This window comes from Ranitomeya variabilis, chromosome 1, assembly GCF_051348905.1.
Source record: "Ranitomeya variabilis isolate aRanVar5 chromosome 1, aRanVar5.hap1, whole genome shotgun sequence".
Classification (NCBI taxonomy): domain Eukaryota; kingdom Metazoa; phylum Chordata; class Amphibia; order Anura; family Dendrobatidae; genus Ranitomeya; species Ranitomeya variabilis.
The window spans coordinates 1,069,575,293-1,069,594,032 of NC_135232.1; the positions used below are offsets into that span (position 1 = coordinate 1,069,575,293).

Here is an 18,740-nt window from a genome sequence, read left to right on the forward strand (position 1 = left end):
ATTAGGGTTAGGATTAGGGTTGGATTTAGGGTTACGGGTGTGTTGGGGTTAGGGTTGTGGTTAGGGGTGTGTTGGGGTTAGGGTTGTGATTATGGTTATGGCTACAGTTGGGATTAGGGTTAGGGGTGTGTTGGGGTTAGTGTTGAAGTTAGAATTGAGGGGTTTCCACTGTTTAGGCACATCAGGGGTCTCCAAATGCAACATGGCGCCACCATTGATTCCAGCCAATCTTGCGTTCAAAAAGTCAAATGGTGCGCCCTCCCTTCCAAGCCCCGACGTGCGCCCAAACAGTGGTTTACCCCCACATATGGGATACCAGCGTACTCAGGACAAACTGGGCAACAACTATTGGGGTCCAATTTCTCCTGTTACCCTTGCAAAAAAAAAATTACTTGCTAAAACATAATTTTGAGGAAAGAACAATTATTTTTTATTTTCACGGCTCTACGTTATAAACTTATGTGAAACACTTGGGGGTTGAAAGTGCTCACCACACATCTAGATAAGATCCTTTTGGGGTCTAGTTTCCAAAATGGGGTCACTTGTGGGGGGGTTTCTACTGTTTAGGCACATCAGGGGCTCTGCAAATGCAACGTGACGCCCGCAGACCATTCCATCAAAGTCTGCATTTCAAATGTCACTACTTCCCTTCCGATCCCTGACGTGCGCCCAAACAGTGGTTTACCCCCACATATGAGGTATCAGCGTACTCATAACAAACTGAGCAACAAATATTGGGGTCCAATTTCTCCTGTTACCCTTGTGAAAATAAACAATTGCTTGCTAAAACATCTTTTTTGAGGAAAGAAAAATTATTTTTTATTTTCACGGCTCTGCGTTGTAAACTTCTGTGAAGCACTTGGGGGTTGAACGTGCTCACCACACATCTAGATAAGTTCCTTGGGGGGTCTAGTTTCCAAAATGGGGTCACTTGTGGGGGGTTTCTAATGTTTAGGCACATCAGGGGCTCTGCAAACGTAACATGATTCCCGCAGACCATTCCATCAAAGTCTGCATTCCAAATCGTCACTACTTCCATTCCGAGCCCCGCCATGTGCCCAAACAGTGGTTTACCCCCACATATGGGGTATCAGCGTACTCAGGAGAAACTGGACAATAACTTTTGGGATCAAATTTTTCCTGTTACCCTTGGGAAAATTAAAAAATTCTGGGCTAAAAAAATATTTTTGAGGAAAGAAAACACATTTTTTATTTTCACGGCTCTGCGTTATAAACTTCTGTGAAGCACTTGAGGGATCAAAGTGCTCACCACACATCTAGATTAGTTCCCTTGTGGGTCTAGTTTCCAAAGTGGGGTCAATTGTGGGGAGTTCCTACTGTTTAGGCACATCAGGGGCTCTGCAAATGCAACGTGACGCCCGCAGAGCATTCCATTAAAGTCTGCATTTCAAAACGTCACTACTTCCCTTCCGCTCCCCGACGTGTGCCAAAACAGTGGTTTACCCCCACATATGGGGTATCAGCGTACTCAGGAGAAACTGCACAACAACTTTTGGGGTCCAATTTCTCCTGTTACCCTTGGGAAAATAAAAAATTGTGGGTTAAAAAATCATTTTTGAGGAAAGAAAAATAATTTTTTATTTTCATGGCTCTGCGTTATAAACTTCTGTGAAGCACTTGAGGGATCAAAGTGCTCACCACACATCTAGATTAGTTCCTTGGGAGGTCTGGTTTCCAAAATGGGGTCACTTGTAGGGGAGCTCCAATGTTTAGGCACACAGGGGCTCTCCAAACGCGACATGGTGTCCGCTAATGATTGAAGCTAATTTTCCATTCAAAAAGCCAAATGGCGTGCCTTCCCTTCCGAGCCCTGCCGTGCGCCCAAACAGTGGTTTACCCCCACATATGGGGTATCATCGTAGTCAGGACAAACTGGACAACAACATTTGGGGTCCAATTTCTCCTATTATCCTTGGGAAAATAAAAAACTCCGGGCTAAAAATCATTTTTGAGGAAAGAAAAATATTTTTTTATTTTCATGGCTCTGCGTTATAAACTTCTGTGAAGCACCTGGGGGTTATAAGTGCTCACTATACATCTAGATTAGTTCCTTGGGGGGTCTAGTTTCCAAAATGGGGTCACTTGTAGGGGAGCTCCAATGTTTAGGCACACAGGGGCTCTCCAAACGCAACATGGTGTCCACTAACGATTGGAGCTAATTTTCCATTGAAAAAGTCAAATGGCGCGCCTTCCTTTCCAAGCCTTGCCGTGCACCCAAACAGTGGTTTACCCCCACATATGAGGTATCGGCGTACTCAGGAGAAATTGCCCAACAAATTTTAGGATCCATTTTATCCTGTTGCCCATGTGAAAATGAAAAAAATGAGGCTAAAAAAAATTCTGTGTGAAAAAAAAGTACTTTTTCATTTTTACGGATCAATTTGTGAAGCACCTGAGGGTTTAAAGTGCTCACTATGCATCTAGATAAGTTCCTTGGGGGGTCTAGTTTCCAAAATGGGGTCACTTGTGGGGGAGCTCCAATGTTTAGGCACACAGGGGCTCTCCAAACCTGACATGGTGTCCGCTAACGATGGAGATAATTTTTCATTCAAAAAGTCAAATGGCGCTCCTTCCCTTCCGAGCCTTACCATGTGCCCAAACAGTAGTTTACCCCCACATATGAGGTATTGGCGTACTCAGGAGAAATTGCCCAACAAATTTTAGGATCCATTTTATTCTGTTGCCCATGTGAAAATGAAAAAATTGAGGCTAAAAGAAAATTTGTGTGAAAAAAAAAGTACTTTTTCATTTTTACAGATTAATTTGTGAAGCACCTGGGGGTTTAAAGTGCTCACTATGCTTCTAGATACGTTCCTTGGGGGGTCTAGTTTCCAAAATGGGGTCACTTGTGGGGGAGCTCCAATGTTTAGGCACACGGGGGCTCTCCAAACGCGACATGGTGTCCGCTAAAGATTGGAGCCAATTTTTAATTCAAAAAGTCAAATGGCGCTCCTTCCCTTCCGAGCCCTGCCGTGCGCCCAAACAGTGGTTTACCCCCACATATGAGGCATCAGCGTACTCAGGACAAATTGGACAACAACATCCGTGGTCCAGTTTCTCCTTTTACCCTTGGGAAAATAAAAAAATTGTTGCGAAAAGATCATTTTTGTGACTAAAAAGTTAAATGTTAATTTTTCCCCTATTTGTTGCTTCTGCTGCTCTGAAACACCTGAAGGGTTAATAAACTTCTTGAATGTGGTTTTGAGCACCTTGAGGGGTGCAGTTTTTAGAATGGTGTCACTTTTGGGTATTTTCAGCCATATAGACCCCTCAAACTGACTTCAAATGTGAGGTGGTCCCTAAAAAAAATGGTTTTGTAAATTTTGTTGTAAAAATGAGAAATCACTGGTCAAATTTTAACCCTTATAACTTCCTAGCAAAAAAAAAAATTGTTTCCAAAATTGTGCTGATGTAAAGTAGACATGTGGGAAATGTTATTTATTAACTATTTTGTGTCACATAACTCTCTGGTTTAACAGAATAAAAATTCAAAATGTGAAAATTGCAAAATTTTCAAAATTTTCACCAAATTTCCGTTTTTTTCACAAATAAACTCAGAAATTATCGACCTAAATTTACCACTAACATGAAGCCCAATATGTTACGAAAAAACAATCTCAGAACCGCAAGGATCCGTTGAAGCGTTCCTGAGTTATTACCTCATAAAGGGACACTGGTCAGAATTGCAAAAAATGGCAAGGTCATTAAGGCCAAAATAGGCTGGGTCATGAAGGGGTTAAACCCTTTCTGACGTTGGGCATATTGGTACGCCCATGTCGGACTCCCAGCACCAGAGCCCACACCTTTCCTGGCACTTGACAGCTGGTCTATATAGCTCACAAGTGTCCGCAACAGCCAAGGGTGGAATCGCGATCCACCCGTGGCTGTGAACTAGTTAAATGGAGCTGTTAATCTCACCCGCTCTATCAATATAAAAGAAAATTAACCCGATCGCAAAACAATGTAACAATGAAAAATTTAAAAAGCCAGAATTACATTTTTTGGTCGCTGCTACACTGCAATAAAATGCAATAACCGCGATCAAAAGCACCTACACCACAACGGTATCAATAAAAATGTTAGCTCAGTGTGCAAAAAAGTAAGCCCTAAGCGCCAGATCACGAAAAATGGAGATGCTACAAGTCTCGGAAAATAGCGCCATTTTTCTTTTTCCTTTTTTAACAAATTTGGGAATTTTTTTCATAACTTAAGTAAAAAAGAACTTATACATGTTTGGTGTCAGTGAACTCATTATGACCTGTAGAATCATAATGGCAGGTCAGTTTTAGCATTTAGCGAACAAAGTAAAAAAAAAATAAAACTCTGTAATTGCACTTTTTTTTGCCATTTCACCACAATTTGGAATATTTTCCCCGTTTTCCTGTACGCTATATATTAAAGCCAATAGGATCGTTGAAAAGTACAACTTGTGCTGCAAAAAACAAGCCCTCACATGGCCATATTTACATCAAAATAAAAAAGGTATGGCCCTGGGAAAATGGGAGCAAAAAACAGAAATTCAAAAACTGAAAAAAAAAACCTGGTCATTAAGGGGTTAATAAGAGTGAGAATGTGTGTTTCCTAAAAAGGAAGACAAAAAAGTATTAGTACTATTTTGGAGTATGTGAAGAAACTTGAGGAATAAAATGGAAACTTGCACAGCTATAAGGACCACATACAAAATTCATGCATGCCCTTAGTTAAGTGTTGAACCAGCAGTTTAGTGTTGCAATGCACTAAAAACTAAAAATCGAGTTACCGTCCAACCTTAAGGCCATGTGCACACGTTCAGTATTTTTCGCTATAAAAACGTGAAAAAAACGCTTACATATGCCTCCTATTATTTACAGTGTATTCCGCATTTCTTGTGCAAATGTTGCATTTTTTTCCGCGAAAAAATCGCATCACGGAAAAAAAAGCAACATGTTCATTAAATTTGCGGAATTGCGGGGATTCCGCACACCTAGGAGTGCATTGATCTGCTTACTTCCCGCATGGGGCTATGCCCACCATGTGGGAAGTAAGCAGATTATGTGCAGTTGGTACCCAGGGTGGAGGAGAGGAGACTCTCCTCCACGGACCGGGCACCGTATAATTGGTAAAAAAAAAGAATTAAAATAAAAAATTGTTATATACTCACCTTCGATGGCCCCCGCAGTCTTCCCGCCTCTCAGGTGCATGCTGCCGCTTCCGTTCCTATAGATGGTGTGGTGAAGGACCTGCAATGACATCGAAGGTCCTGCACCACACCATCTATAGGAACGGACGCCGCTGAGGAGATCGGCTGTCTGCAGAGGGTGAGTATAACCATTTTTTTATTTTTTTTTATTATTTTTAACATGATATCTTTTTACTATTGATGCTGCATAAGCAGCATCTATAGTAAAAAGTTGGTCACACTAGTCAAACAGTATGTTTGACAAGTGTGACCAACCTGTCAGTCAACTTTAGCATTCTGCAAGCTAATTTCGCTAAAACGCGAAAAAAACGGGAAAAAAACGCAAAAAAAATGCGGATTTCTTGCAGGAAATTTCCGGTTTTCTTCAGGAAATTTCTGCAAGAAATCCTGACATGTGCACATACCCTTATAACATACTGTAAGATAACAAAACTAGCTAACTGAATGGCTTACATCAAGTGAGTTCACTTTTTTTTTAAGTCCAAGTGATTGTTATCAGCTAGTTTCCACTGGGGATGTGTACTACTTAGCCCAGGATGATACTGACCAATCATAAGTAGGCAGCAACAATCAAAATAAAGAAAAAAAACAAACACCTTAAGTTAGAGCAATTTTCTCAGTGTGTGAGATGTAATGATACAGCCCAGATCTCGTGGTCTAACCTACATGAGACAATGTAGGCAGAGGAGTAGCTCTGATAAATTTAGCTGTGTCAGATTGCTAACTTTTCTACCATCTCTGATGAATACTGAATGTATGAATTGACCTAATGTCTGTCTTACTCAATAAATTTGCAATTGCTCTGCAGTGAAATTATGGATTTCAATACATCTCACACAGGAGTAGTCCAGAACAGGCCGATTACTCCTGTGTGAGATGTATTGAAATCCGTAAGGAGACCTGCTCTGATCTCATTGCAGTGTGATAAGTTTTGAAAAATAGACATAAGTGTGGTTACCTACACATCAGTGGATATGTAGTGTCGGTAGGTGCAGTACAGCAGAGTTGACTGTGCTAGGAGAAAAGAAGAGAGGATAACATGGTTTGTAATGTGACACAGCTAAACTCAACTGTTCTGCACCTCTCCCACAGGAATCATATCTGACAGGTGTTAGTCATCTTTGCTTTTTAATCATATAGGTCAAGCAGAAGTTTGGACTAGGGAATCCGATCTGTATGATTTTATCTTATACACTGAGAAACTTGTTCTAAGCTATTTTAGGGTCATATTATTTCCCTTGATTTTTGCTCCCTACATATAAATGGTCAGTATTATACAGGGGGAAGAAGTACATGCCCTCAGTGAAAACGGTCTGACAACACCATCTTAGACTTAATAAATAGTCATCTCATTTGGAGAAAAATACATTTTTTGCAAATATTTCTGCAACAGACTAGTAAATTGTGCGTCCATTTCAACATGAACAAATTGTTGAACGGTCCTCTTTTATCTGGAATATTATGTGCTAGCGAGGTGAAATAAACATTAATACAATAAACAAATAAATATAGAATAACACAGGTAAATTAGGATAGAAACATTTTAGAACATGAAAAAGTGAAGATTTTTTTTTTGGTTACAGATTTCGCCAAATATGGCAGCTGCAGAGCTCACAACCTGTGTAGCTGGTATTAGAAACATCATCCTGTCAAAAGAAATGTTTTGGACCACATTTGAAGTAATTGAAAATGGAGAACTTGGTATGAATTTTTTATATTTAATTCATATGGTTGTTTAGTAGAGTGCACACCGCATTCTCATTTGCACATCCATGTCATACGTATTCTGTTTTTTTCACAAATATAACACGTACCCATTATGATTAATGGTGTTAATCAGATGGCTATGCTTTTTCATGGACCAGAGACATGGAAACATGTCTGTTTTTCTCCAGTATGAAAAGGGCCAAAACAAATCTAAGGCCGCTGTCACACTTGCGAGTGCAATGCGAGAAACTCGCAGGAGTCTCTCACATCAATACCTGGCACTGCCACCGGCTCTCGGGAACAGAGCATTCAGCTGCATAGAAATACATGCAACCGCACACTCCGATCTTGAGTGCCGGCGGCAGTGCCAGGTATTGATGCGCGAGTTTCTCACATTGCACTCGCAAGTGTGACCCCGACCTTAGGGTCCATGACAAACACGTATAGCACACAGATGGAATCCGTGTGTCAGCATGCTGTCCATATTTAACATTGCAAAGAATAGGAGAAGGTTTGGTATTTATTTATTTATCCATCTGGCAAAAACACTGATGAAACTCTTGGTAAAAAACGGACACATCGACCATACACTGATGACAAACTGATACAAACCACTGCTGAAACACTGATCCTAAAACATATAACTGAATCATTTTCAAATGGAAGAGAATGGCTATCCTTCAAACAGATACATTCACATTGACTTTAATGATTTATCAAATTTATCAAATGGATCCAGGATATATCAAGTCAGGCAAAAAAAGATGTGCATACAATGATCAAATATTCATCAATAACTAATCGTGGATACACAGCCTTATCAGATTTATGACCATATCAAAGTTAAGCTGAATTTTGGAATCATAAATCAGACTTCAGATGAAGAAAGATAAGGGTTACAAATCCTGCCAGATACACAGATAATTTATTCTGCAGTGAACCATGTACATAAAAGCTGTAAAAGCAAAATAGTAAAAAAAAATTGAAAATTAATTTGCAATGGAAGAAAATGTTTTTGTGCCAAAATATATGCATTTAAGTGACAAAAGAATGTCCTTGTAGGACAACTCCATTAAAAAGAAAATATGCTGGTTTCCTAATTAACACAATTAATAATGCACTATCATCTGTGAACAAGTAAAGATAGTGAATAGTTTTTTGTTTTCATTACATAGAACGTCCAATGCACTACAAGGAGAATGTTTTAGCCACAGTTTTAGAATGGAGCATGCTTCCTGATCCAGGAGCAGCCTACCTGCTTGTAAAACCGTTTTACACAATTAATCACCTACTCATTGGAGGTAAGTTTTTATACTCAATCCCAAAAAAATTACAGTGATTAATTATGGAGACCATGATTTTATTCCTGTATGACCTCATTTGCTATACACTATAGGCATGCAGTTTTATTATGAGGTCCCAGTGTAAAGCCGTGGCATATTTTTGCCAATTTTTATTTACTTAATTTTTTTTTTTTTTTTCAGAAAACTCCGGTTTTTTTATTTATAGCATGAGCTTGCTGTGTATTAATTATACAATCATTTATTGAAATAATAAGGAAAAATAAATGCCACAAATTCCAGTGCTAAAATATGAAACAGCTCTGGTGTGTAAAAGTAGAATGTTGTAATTTCTGATTCAATTAAATTGTATGCTTGGTTATTAATTTTAGATAAATAATTGTTGCAACTTTTTAATATACTATGGTTTCAAATTCCTCATTGTTGTTATACCATTATGGTTCCAATAGTGACTTTTCTAATTATTTCCTATTGTGAATTTGTGCCCCTTTTTAAGGGAAATCTGTCCGCATGTTTTTGCCATTAATTTGAAGATGGCAGGAGTTAGAGGCTGAAGCACAGATTTGTCATTTTTTTGGCTGTATGCTGTTGTTTGCTTACAATGAAGGTTTTATCACTTCGAGATTATTGCTGCCTGAACTTGGTCTCAAATGCCTGCTAGCCCAACCACAGCCTCTCCTGTGATAAGCAGCTCACTGTCAACAGACATGTCCACAGAGCCTATTGTGGGCTGGGTTAGCTTTATCTGCTCTGCTTCATGTTAAATCTAAACACTTTGATTGTGTCACAACTACTGCACATAGTAAACTAAGTGATGCATTGTTGGCTTCAGAGACTCTTTTGCCACATTATGCTGTTCTTAGATGAGATAGCAAAAACTTGGTGACAGATTCCTTTAAGTTACCTTTACTCAGTTTTGACTGCTTTATTTTTCATGTTCAACAATGTGATCATAAATGTCCTTGAATTGCTTAGACTAATACATCATTTGCGATTTTTTTAAATGCCCCAATTTTTTTGCACAATTAAAGACTAACATGTGACATTTCAAAGGATAATGTAATTTTTGGCTCTAAAACTGCACAATAAAAGTAGAATAAAGGGAAAAAAGAGCGTGGCAACAAATGCCACAAGACAAGAAACAATAGTCAAGTCAGTGAAACCGCAGTGAAGACATAAGACTTACGGTATGTGTTTTGCTTCCAAATGTAAGAACTTTGCTTGCTAAGGCTACTTTCACACTAGCGTCGCTTGCTGTCCGTCGCAATGCGTCGTTTTGGAGAAAAAATGCATCCTGCAAAGTTGCCCGCAGGATGCGTTTTTTCTCGATAGGCTTGCCTTAGCGACGCATTGCGACGGATTGCCACACGTCGCATCCGTCGTGCGACGGATGCGTTGTGTTTTGGACGACCGTCGGCACAAAAAAATTACATGTAACTTTTTTTGTGCGTCATGTCCGCCATTTCCGACCACGCATGTGCGGCCTGAACTCCGCCCCCTCCTCCCCGGACATTACAATGGGGCAGCGGATGCGTTGAAAAACTGCATCCGCTGCCCCCGTTGTGCTACTTAACACACTGTCCATCGTTACGTCGGGCCGACGGTTTGCGACGGCCCCTACCGACGGACTAGTGTGAAAGTAGCCTTACAGTAGGGCAGCACGGTGGTGCAGTGGATAGCACAGCAGCCTTGCAGCGCTGGAGTCCTGGGTTCAAGCCCCACTAAGGACAACATCTGCAAAGAGTTTGTATGTTCTCTCCTAGTTTGCGTGGGATTCCTCCAGGTTCTCCGGTTTCCTCCCACATTCCAAAGACATACTGATAGGGAATTTAGATTGTAAGCCCCAACGGGGACAGAAACGATAATGTGTGCAACCTGTAAAGCGCTGCGGAATATGTTAGCGCTATATAAAAATAAAGATTATTAATATTACAGTGAAAATATATATTATTTATTTACTTGTGTTCAGGAACATTATACATTTATAATTGAGTGAATCACGGGTGTGCTACCAATGACAACAAGCCACATGACTGATTTAAGGCCTGTGTGCTTGGGGGGACCCGATGCCAACAGACTTTGCCCCTGCTTGGCATCCATGCTTTAGCGCAGCTCCTGCCTGTAAAATGATTTAACCCCTTCAGATGGATTTACTTCGTGGGACCTGACAGGTCATCAGAAGGTATGTATATTGTTTGTTTATTATTTTGCCAAGCGAGGGTCTTCAGGTGGATTAAGAGAGCATTAAAATACTTCATTAAAAGAATTTTTAATAATGTGTGTGTGTGTTTTTTAACCCTTTCATACAATTGGATTAATAATGGATAGGTGTCATAATTGACGCCTCTCCATTATTAATCTGGCTTAATGTCACCTTACAATAGCAAGGTGGCATTAACCCTTCATTACCCCATATCCCACTGCTACACGGGAGTGGGAAGAGAGTGGCCAACTGCCAGAATAGGCGCATCTTCCAGATGTGCCTTTTCTGGGGTGGCTGGGGGCAGATGTTTTTAGCCATGGGGGGGCCAATAACCATGGACCCTCTCCTGGCTATTAATATCTGCTCTCAGTCACTGGCTTTACCACTCTGGCGGAGAAAATTGCGCGGGAGCCCATGCCAATTTTTTCCGCCATTTAACCCTTTATTTTAGCAGCTACAGCACCCAAATTTTGCACATACACACTACTAACATTAGTAGTGTGGAATATGCAAAAAAAAGGGGATATGAGATGGTTTACTGTATGTAAACCATGTCTCATATCCTGTCGGGTTTGTGAAGGAGAAATGAAAAGCCGGCAATTGAATTACCGGCTTTTCACATATATCGCGCTGAATTAAATATAAATACAGAATATATATATATATATATATATATATATATATATATATATATATATATATATATATGTGTCTCAATGATATATATATATATATATATATATATATATATATATATATATATATACTGTATATATGTTTTACCGAACATTTAAGCACATAAATCCATTAGATGTCAGTTTTGCAAGCCTGCGAGAAAATCTCGCAGTACAGATGCCATACGGATTACATACGGAGGATGCCATGTGCAAAATACGCTGACACACCCTGCCTACGGATGACATACGGACCACTATTTTGGGGACTTTTCTGCGTATTACGGCCGTAAAAAACGGACCGTATTTTTATACGCTGAGTGTGAGGCCGGCCTTATAGTGTTCAATTTACTGATCAGTTCCAATTAGGTGCATTGTTCTGCAGCGAGACATTTACTATGACTGCTGTGTGCAATTCCAATAATAATGTAATGTCCTCATCGTGTCTCCCATAAGGCCATATGATACCTTTAAGACAAATGTTATTTTAAGGAAACTTTATATTAAGATTTGCATGTAAATTACCTGCTCCAAAAAAATAAGGCAATTTTCCAGCATGATATATCTGCTTAAATTCTGCTAACACAAGCTCCTACCAGGCATTTCATAGATTCATGTAATGTTACAGTTGCAAGGGACCTCCAAGTTCATTGTATCCAACCCCCTGCTTAATGCAGGATTCATTAAACCGTCTTAGGCCTCTTTCACACTTGCGTCGTGTGACGTTCGTTGCAATCCGTCGTTTTGGGAAAATAACGGATCCTGCAAATGTGCCCGCAGGATGCGTTTTTTCCCATTGACTTGTATTGGCGACGGATTGCGATGTATGGCCACACGTCGTGTCCGTCATGCAACGGATCCGTCGTGTTTTGGCATCAAGTGAACTTTTTTGTCCGTTGCGTCCACCATTTTCTACCGCGCATGCACAGTTGAAACTCCACCCCCTCCTCCCAGGACTTCAGAATGGGCAGCGGATGCGTTGAAAAACTGCATCCGCTGCCCATGTCATGCACAAATTTCACAACGTGCGTCGGTACGTCGGCCCGACGCATAGCGACGGACCCGTACCAACGCAAGTGTGAAAGAGGCCTTAGGCTAATTTCACACATCAGGTTTTTTTGTTTCAGGCACAATTTGGCTAATGTTGTAAAAAACGGATCTGTTGCAATTAGTGAAAAAACTGATGCAAGGATCCGTTTTTCTGCCTGATCCGGTTTTATTTTTAACATGGAGTTTACAGTGACTTTCTGGAAAAAAGGAGAGAGAGAGAGAGAGAGACCCAAGAACGGAAAATATGCATGATTTCAATGGAAAATGCTTGGAAAACCGGATTCGCATGCCGATTGATTGTTTCACATCTCCGTCTCACGTGTTTTTGGCCGGTTCCATCACTGTGCGCTTTTTTCGCCAGACAAAAAAACCTTCCTCTGGACGTTTTCTCCGTCCACCGGAAGCGACTATTTGGACGGATCTGTAAAAAAAAACGGATCCGTTTTTTTTAAAACTTGCCGGATTGTGTCTGAAACCAAAAACCTAATGTGTGAAAGTAGCCTTAGACAGATGTCTGTCCAGCCTCTGTTTGAAAACTTCCATTGAAGGAGAAAACACTACCTCTCATGGCAGCCTGTTCCACTCATTGATCACTCTCACTGTCAAAAAGTTTTTTCTGATATCTAATCTGTATCTTCTCACTTTCCATTTCATTCCATTGCTTCTCATGTTTCCATGCGCAATTGAAAATAATGATGATCCCTCTACACTGTGACATCCCTGCAGATATTTGTAGACAACTATTAAGTCTCCTCATAGCCTTCTTTTTTTGCAAGCTAAGTCTTTTAAATCCTTTAACCGTTCCTCGTAGGACATAGTTGGTAGTTTCCTCACCATCCTGGTAACTCTTCTCTGAACTTGCCCCAGTTTTTCAATGTCACTTTTAAAATATGGTGCCCAGAACTGGATACAGTATTCCAGATGAGGGCTGACCAAGAAGAATGGGATAATTGCTTCACGTGCTCTAGACTCTAGATTTCTCTTAATAAATCCCAGAAGTGTTTGAATTTTTTGCTGCTGCATCACACTGCTGATTCTTGTGCTCAAGCTGAGCTCTTTCCTGTGACATCTGATGACTATCGGTGTCACTACATTATCACCGACCGTTTACTTTTTTCAGGGGGTTTAGTGTGTTTGGGTGTTATGGACCCACTGTATGCTCTATCGGATCAGGTATCTAACCTGACCAAAATGATGCAGAACCTGTCAGTAGAGCAAAAAGCATTGGTTGCTTCTCACCAACAGGTACAGAGGGAGTTGGCAGATACAGTTAATATTGTTCGGGGTGCCTTTTCTTCGTCTGGCAATGTGGAGGGTACTGTTTCTGATGTTTCCCTATCCTCTCCTGAACCCTCTGTCAAACTTCCAGATACCTTTTCTGGGGATAAGAGAAAATTCTGAGTGTTTATGGAGAGCTGTAAATTACTTTTTTCCCTACATCCTAGCTTCTAGGGTGATGAGAGTCAAAGAGTGGGGATAGTTATTTCCCTGATATGTGAGGGGCCACAATCCTCGGCTGTCTCTCTATCCCCTACCTCCCCTGAGATAATGTTTGTTGATCTGTTCTTCGAGGCCTTGGGTCTAGTTTACGATGAACCTGATTGAGTGAGATTGGCAGAGGACACGATTATGAGTCTTACCCAAGGAAAGCTCTCTGATGAGTGGTAGTGTTTCGAGTACAGGCGATGGGCACCAGAAGTATCATGGAACAGCTCGGCACTCAAGGGGCTATTCCGAAGGGGTCTTTCCAAGCATTTAAAGGATGCCTTGGCCCTGCATCCACTGCCCGATTTTGCGGGGGAGACCATGACCCAGGCCATCCAAATGAACTGCAGGCTGAGTGAAAGAGGAGTCATGCAATGTGAAGCTCCTCTGTTGCCTATGAAACTGGAGCCTTCATTGTCGGTTGAGCCCATGGTGGTAGGGGCTATCTCCATGAAGGAAAAGGAGAGGAGACATCGCAGAGAGAAAAACTCTGCTTCTATTGTAGAGCCCTGGGTCATTGGATAAAGGACTGTCCCTCCTGCCCCCCAGATTTCAAGGTCTTGGGAAATGACTAGGTCTAGGTAACTGCCGAGGAGGTTACCCAGACCCACAGGTACTTTTTTCCTCGGTCTTCAAACTATTGTTAAATGTGGAAGTTGGTGTAGACAATTGTTTTTTTCCTTCTTCTGCTTTTGTGGATTGTGGGTCTTCAGTAAACCTGATTGACTCGAGGTTGGTGGCCCATTGTGAGATAGGGACAGTCAGGTTGGACAAAACCATGAAAGTGGTGGCTATTGACTGGACCCCTTTCACAAAAGATGAGATCCGTTCCTTTACCAAAGAATTAGTCCTTAAGGTGGGTTCTGTTCATCTGGAGCATATAGCCTGTTTTGTTCTCGACAACCTCCCTGCAGGTTCGATTTTGGGGTTTCCTTGGCTACAATGTCATAATCCAGTCATTGACTGGGAGGCATGGCATATTGTTAAATGGGGATCCAATTGTGAAAACAAGTGTCTGAATTCTGTGTCTGTGTCGTCCGTCGGTCTGGGGAGTAATCCGGAGATCTGAAGAACTTTGAGGATGTGCTCCCTGAAAGTTAGGCCGAGGGGTTACCACCGCACCGCCCTTTTGATTGTGCCATTCACCTGATTCCTGGGGCTAAATTGCCTAAGGCCCTATTGTTTAGCCTTTCTGGTCCCGAGTGGGCTGCCATGAAGGACTACATATCTGAGAGTCTCTGCAAGGGGCATATCCACCCTTCTGTGTCTCCTGTTACTGCAGGTTTCTTTTTGTAAAAAAAAAAAAAGATGGTGGTCTCCGCCCATGCCTTGACTTTTGGGAACTTAAGGTTACCGTAAGAAACACATATCCCTCCCACTCATTCCTGATTTGTGTAATCAATTTTTGGGCCCAAATGGCTTTCAAAACTAGACTGGGGGGGCATATAACCTTAGCCGGAAGTGGGAGGGGGATGAGTGGAAATCTGCATTTCTCACCTCAGAAGGACTATTCGAAAACTTAGTTATGCCTTTTGGTTTGACCAATGCTCCTGCGGTCTTCGAAAACTTCATCAATCATGTGTTTTCTGATTTTATTGGGCGGTTTGTGGTCATCTACTTAGATGATATTCTGTTTTTTAATTTGACAAGCAGACACATATTGGTCACCTTCGGGTGGTTCTTCAAAGACTCAGGGAGAACCAATTTTTTGCTAAGCTAGAGAAATGCTAGTTTTTTTGTCCAGGAACTGCCTTTCTTGGGGTTCATTGTCTCTAGTGAGGAGTTTTGTATGGATCCCAAAAAGGTGCAGGCCATTGTCAATTGGGTGCAGCCTCGGGACCTGAAAGGCCTTCAGCGCTTCTTGCGATTCACCAATTATTACTGGAGGTTTATTAAAGGGTTCTGCCAGGTGGTCAAGCCCCTCTTGAACTTGATGCAGAAGGGTACTGATGTTAAGAACTGGTCTGCCTTAGCCGTTGCAGCGTTTCTGACCTTGAAAAAATGCTTCATGACTGCCCCAGTTCTGGATTAACCAGATCCATCAGAACCCTTTGTGGTGGAGGTTGATGCCTCAGAGGTGGGGGTGGGGGTGGTGTTGTCTCAGGGGCCCACCACTTTGACCAATCTTAGACCATGCACCTTCTTCTCCAAGAAGTTCTCCCCGGCAGAAAGAAATTATGACGTGCGGTTAAGTTGGCCTTTAAAGAATGGAGGCATTTTTTGGAGGGGGGTTGTTCATTCCATTACTGTAGTTACTGATCACAAGAACCTGGCGTATATTGAGTCTGCTAAAAGGTTGACCCCTAGGCAAGTTAGATGGTCAGTTTTTTTTCTGATTTCAGTTCTCGATCACTTTTCGTCCGTGATCCAAGAATGTTAAGGCCGATGCCTTATCTCGGAGTCTGGATCCAGTTTCTCCCCCCAAGCCTCCATCCTCCATTCTTCAACCCGGGGTGGTGGTGGCTGAGGTGTTGGCAGGCTTGGAACAGGAAATTCGGGAAGCCCAGTCTCAGGTTCCCCCATCCAAGCTGGTGGAAAAATTGTTTGTTCAATTTTGACTCAGAGTCCTCCAGGAGTTCCATGATTCAGTGCTGTGTGGACATCCTGGGATTTCAGCTACTAATGAAACCAATGCGAGAGTTTTTTGGTGGGCATCGCTTAAGTCTGATGTGAAGAAATTTGTGTCTGCCTGTGCTGTGTGTGCCCACGTTAAGAGTCCTCATCACCGGTTGGCCGGGGAATTGTTGCCTTTGCCAGTTCCTGATAAACCATGGACACATTTGTCCAAGGATTTTATCACCAATCTTCCTCCTTCCAAGGGTAATACTGTCAACTGGATAGTGGTGGACATGTTTACTAAGCAAGCACACTTTTACCCTTAGTTGCACTACCCTCTGCTGTAATTTTGTCTACATTGTTCATTCAACATGTGGTTTGTTTGCATGGTGTACCCTTGAATGTGGTGCCTGTCTGTGGTGTGCAGTTTGTGTCCAGGTTTTGGAGGGCGTTTTGTAAAAGGTTGAGTATTGAGTTGTCCTTTTCGTCTGCATACCATCCGGAGTCCAATGGTCAGATGAAACGGACCAATCAGTCATTAGAGCAAATTTTGCGCTGTCTTTCCACTTCCAGTCAAGATGATTGGTCCGATGCCTTGCCTTTGGCAGAGTTAGCTTTCAATAACCATGTTAACCACTCTACTGGTACCTCCCCTTTCTTCTGTAGTTATGGGTTTAATCCACACTTTGGGGAGTATTCTCTTATGGACTCCAGTTGCCTGGGGGCTGATTTAGCTGTACAGCAGTTGGGGAATTTATGGAGGGAGGTCCCAAAGAATATTGGGGAGGCTCAGAGGAAGTTTAAGATTCTTGCAGACAGGAGAAGGACGGTGGGACCCACCCTTCGGGTTGGGGATAAAGTATGGCTGTCTACTAGAAACATTAAGTTTTAGGTTCCTTCAGCAAAATTGGGGCCTATGTTTGTTGGTCCTTATGAGATCATGGAGGTGGTTAACCCAGTGGTGTTTCGGTTGCGCCTCCCAGTGTCTTTTAAGATTACCAGTGTATTCCATAGGGCCCTGCTGAAACCATTGGGGCTGTGGAAGAATCATCATTGAGTCCCTCGCTGCCTGTATGAGAGGATAGTCAGGAGGAATTCGAGGTGGAGCGCATCATGGATTCCCGGTCCACTGCTCCCTCCAGTATCTTGTGCACTGGAAGGGGTATAGGCCTGAGGACCAATCCTGGGTTCCTGCCCGATCTGTTCATGCTGATCATCTGGTGCTCTCCTTTCATGCCCGGTTCCCTTGAGAGGGGGGTACTGTGATGACTCTGACAGGATGGTTCCACCTCCATCCTGGTCAGGTCAAGGTTAATTCTAGTCTGCCTCTCTTTGGTTCTGGGGTGACTGTTTAATGTTGGTAGTTCCTGAGTTTGGTGTATACTTCTGTATACTCGGTCTATGGTTGCTGACCCAGGTTACTTGTCCATAATTGTTGTGCCTCTCTGTGTGTGAGCTTTTACTGTGTATGCCCCGGCTTGTCCCCTGACATTTGCCTCTGTATCCTGCATTGTACGGCCCTGTCCTTCCTGGTTATCTGACCCCTTGGCTCGTCTCAGTTTTTTCTTTGTCTTATCCATAGGTACTATGCTCTCATCTGGTTTTTGACCCTCGGCTCTCCTTTGACTATGTTTACATTTTGTGCCCTGTACCCCATGCTCCCAGCTGCCCTCTCTGGCCGCACATGCGGTGACTCCACCCCCAGTTATCACGTGACTGCTTTTATCCAGGTCCGGTGCTCACTGCTTAGTCTCAGGTCCTTGCGCACTATGTACCTTGTTTCCCCACTCCCTGCGCTCGTTCCTGTGCCCTCTGATAGGGCCCCCTAGGCTGCACCAGTGACACCACACCATCGGTGTCACCACACTTGCTTTACATAATGTTAAAATGAGATTAGTTTACCTTCAATTACCTTATCTAGATCATTTATAAAAATGTTGAACGACACTACGGTCAGGAGAGAGCCTTGTGGTACCCCACTTGAAACAGTCTTCCAATTGAACATGCAACCATTTATTACCACACTTTGAGTTTTTTTCACGGAGCCTGTTATGAATCCAGCTAACAGTAGCCTTGTCAATTCCATACTTTGTCATTGTTTCAATAAGGATAGTAAGAGATACTTTGTGGGATATTGACCAAAGCTCAAGAAAGCCATCCATTTCCTCCTACTATCCTTATGGTCTATCACTAACGGTCTGCAGCAGCTGTTCAGGTGTATTCATTGTTGAAATTACAACAAAACAAGGTGAGCTTACATCGCCTGTTTAGTCTCCCTTTGTATCACGGGTATCATCTTATTTGCGGTTTTGCTCCCTAATTTCTTCACAACCCCATGGTTCTGGTTACTTACTGTATTCTTAGCCAAGTATTTACATAAATGCTGTTTAACAATTTGTGCAACAATCTTTCCTGGTAAGTAAGGCTAATTGGCCTGTAAATTCCTGGCTCTGTCGTCTTTCCTTTTTTGAAGACAAAGACAACATTTGCCCTTCTCCAATCTTTTGTGACTTCTGTTCTCCAGGAATTTTCAAAGATTCTGGCGAGTGGTTCTGCAATTTCTT

At 42.0% G+C, this 18,740-nt stretch overlaps 1 protein-coding gene across 3 annotated transcripts in view; it reads left to right on the top strand.

Moving 5' to 3' along the window:
* The window catches only part of ARAP2 (ArfGAP with RhoGAP domain, ankyrin repeat and PH domain 2), a 441,859-nt gene that overhangs the window by 329,190 nt on the left and 93,929 nt on the right, over window positions 1-18,740 (top strand). For all 3 annotated transcript variants that reach the window (XM_077279928.1, XM_077279930.1, XM_077279929.1), the window contains 2 exons: window positions 6,784-6,901; window positions 8,083-8,208. In XM_077279928.1, the coding sequence (XP_077136043.1) occupies window positions 6,784-6,901; window positions 8,083-8,208 (244 nt within the window). The remainder of the gene's footprint in view (window positions 1-6,783; window positions 6,902-8,082; window positions 8,209-18,740) is intronic.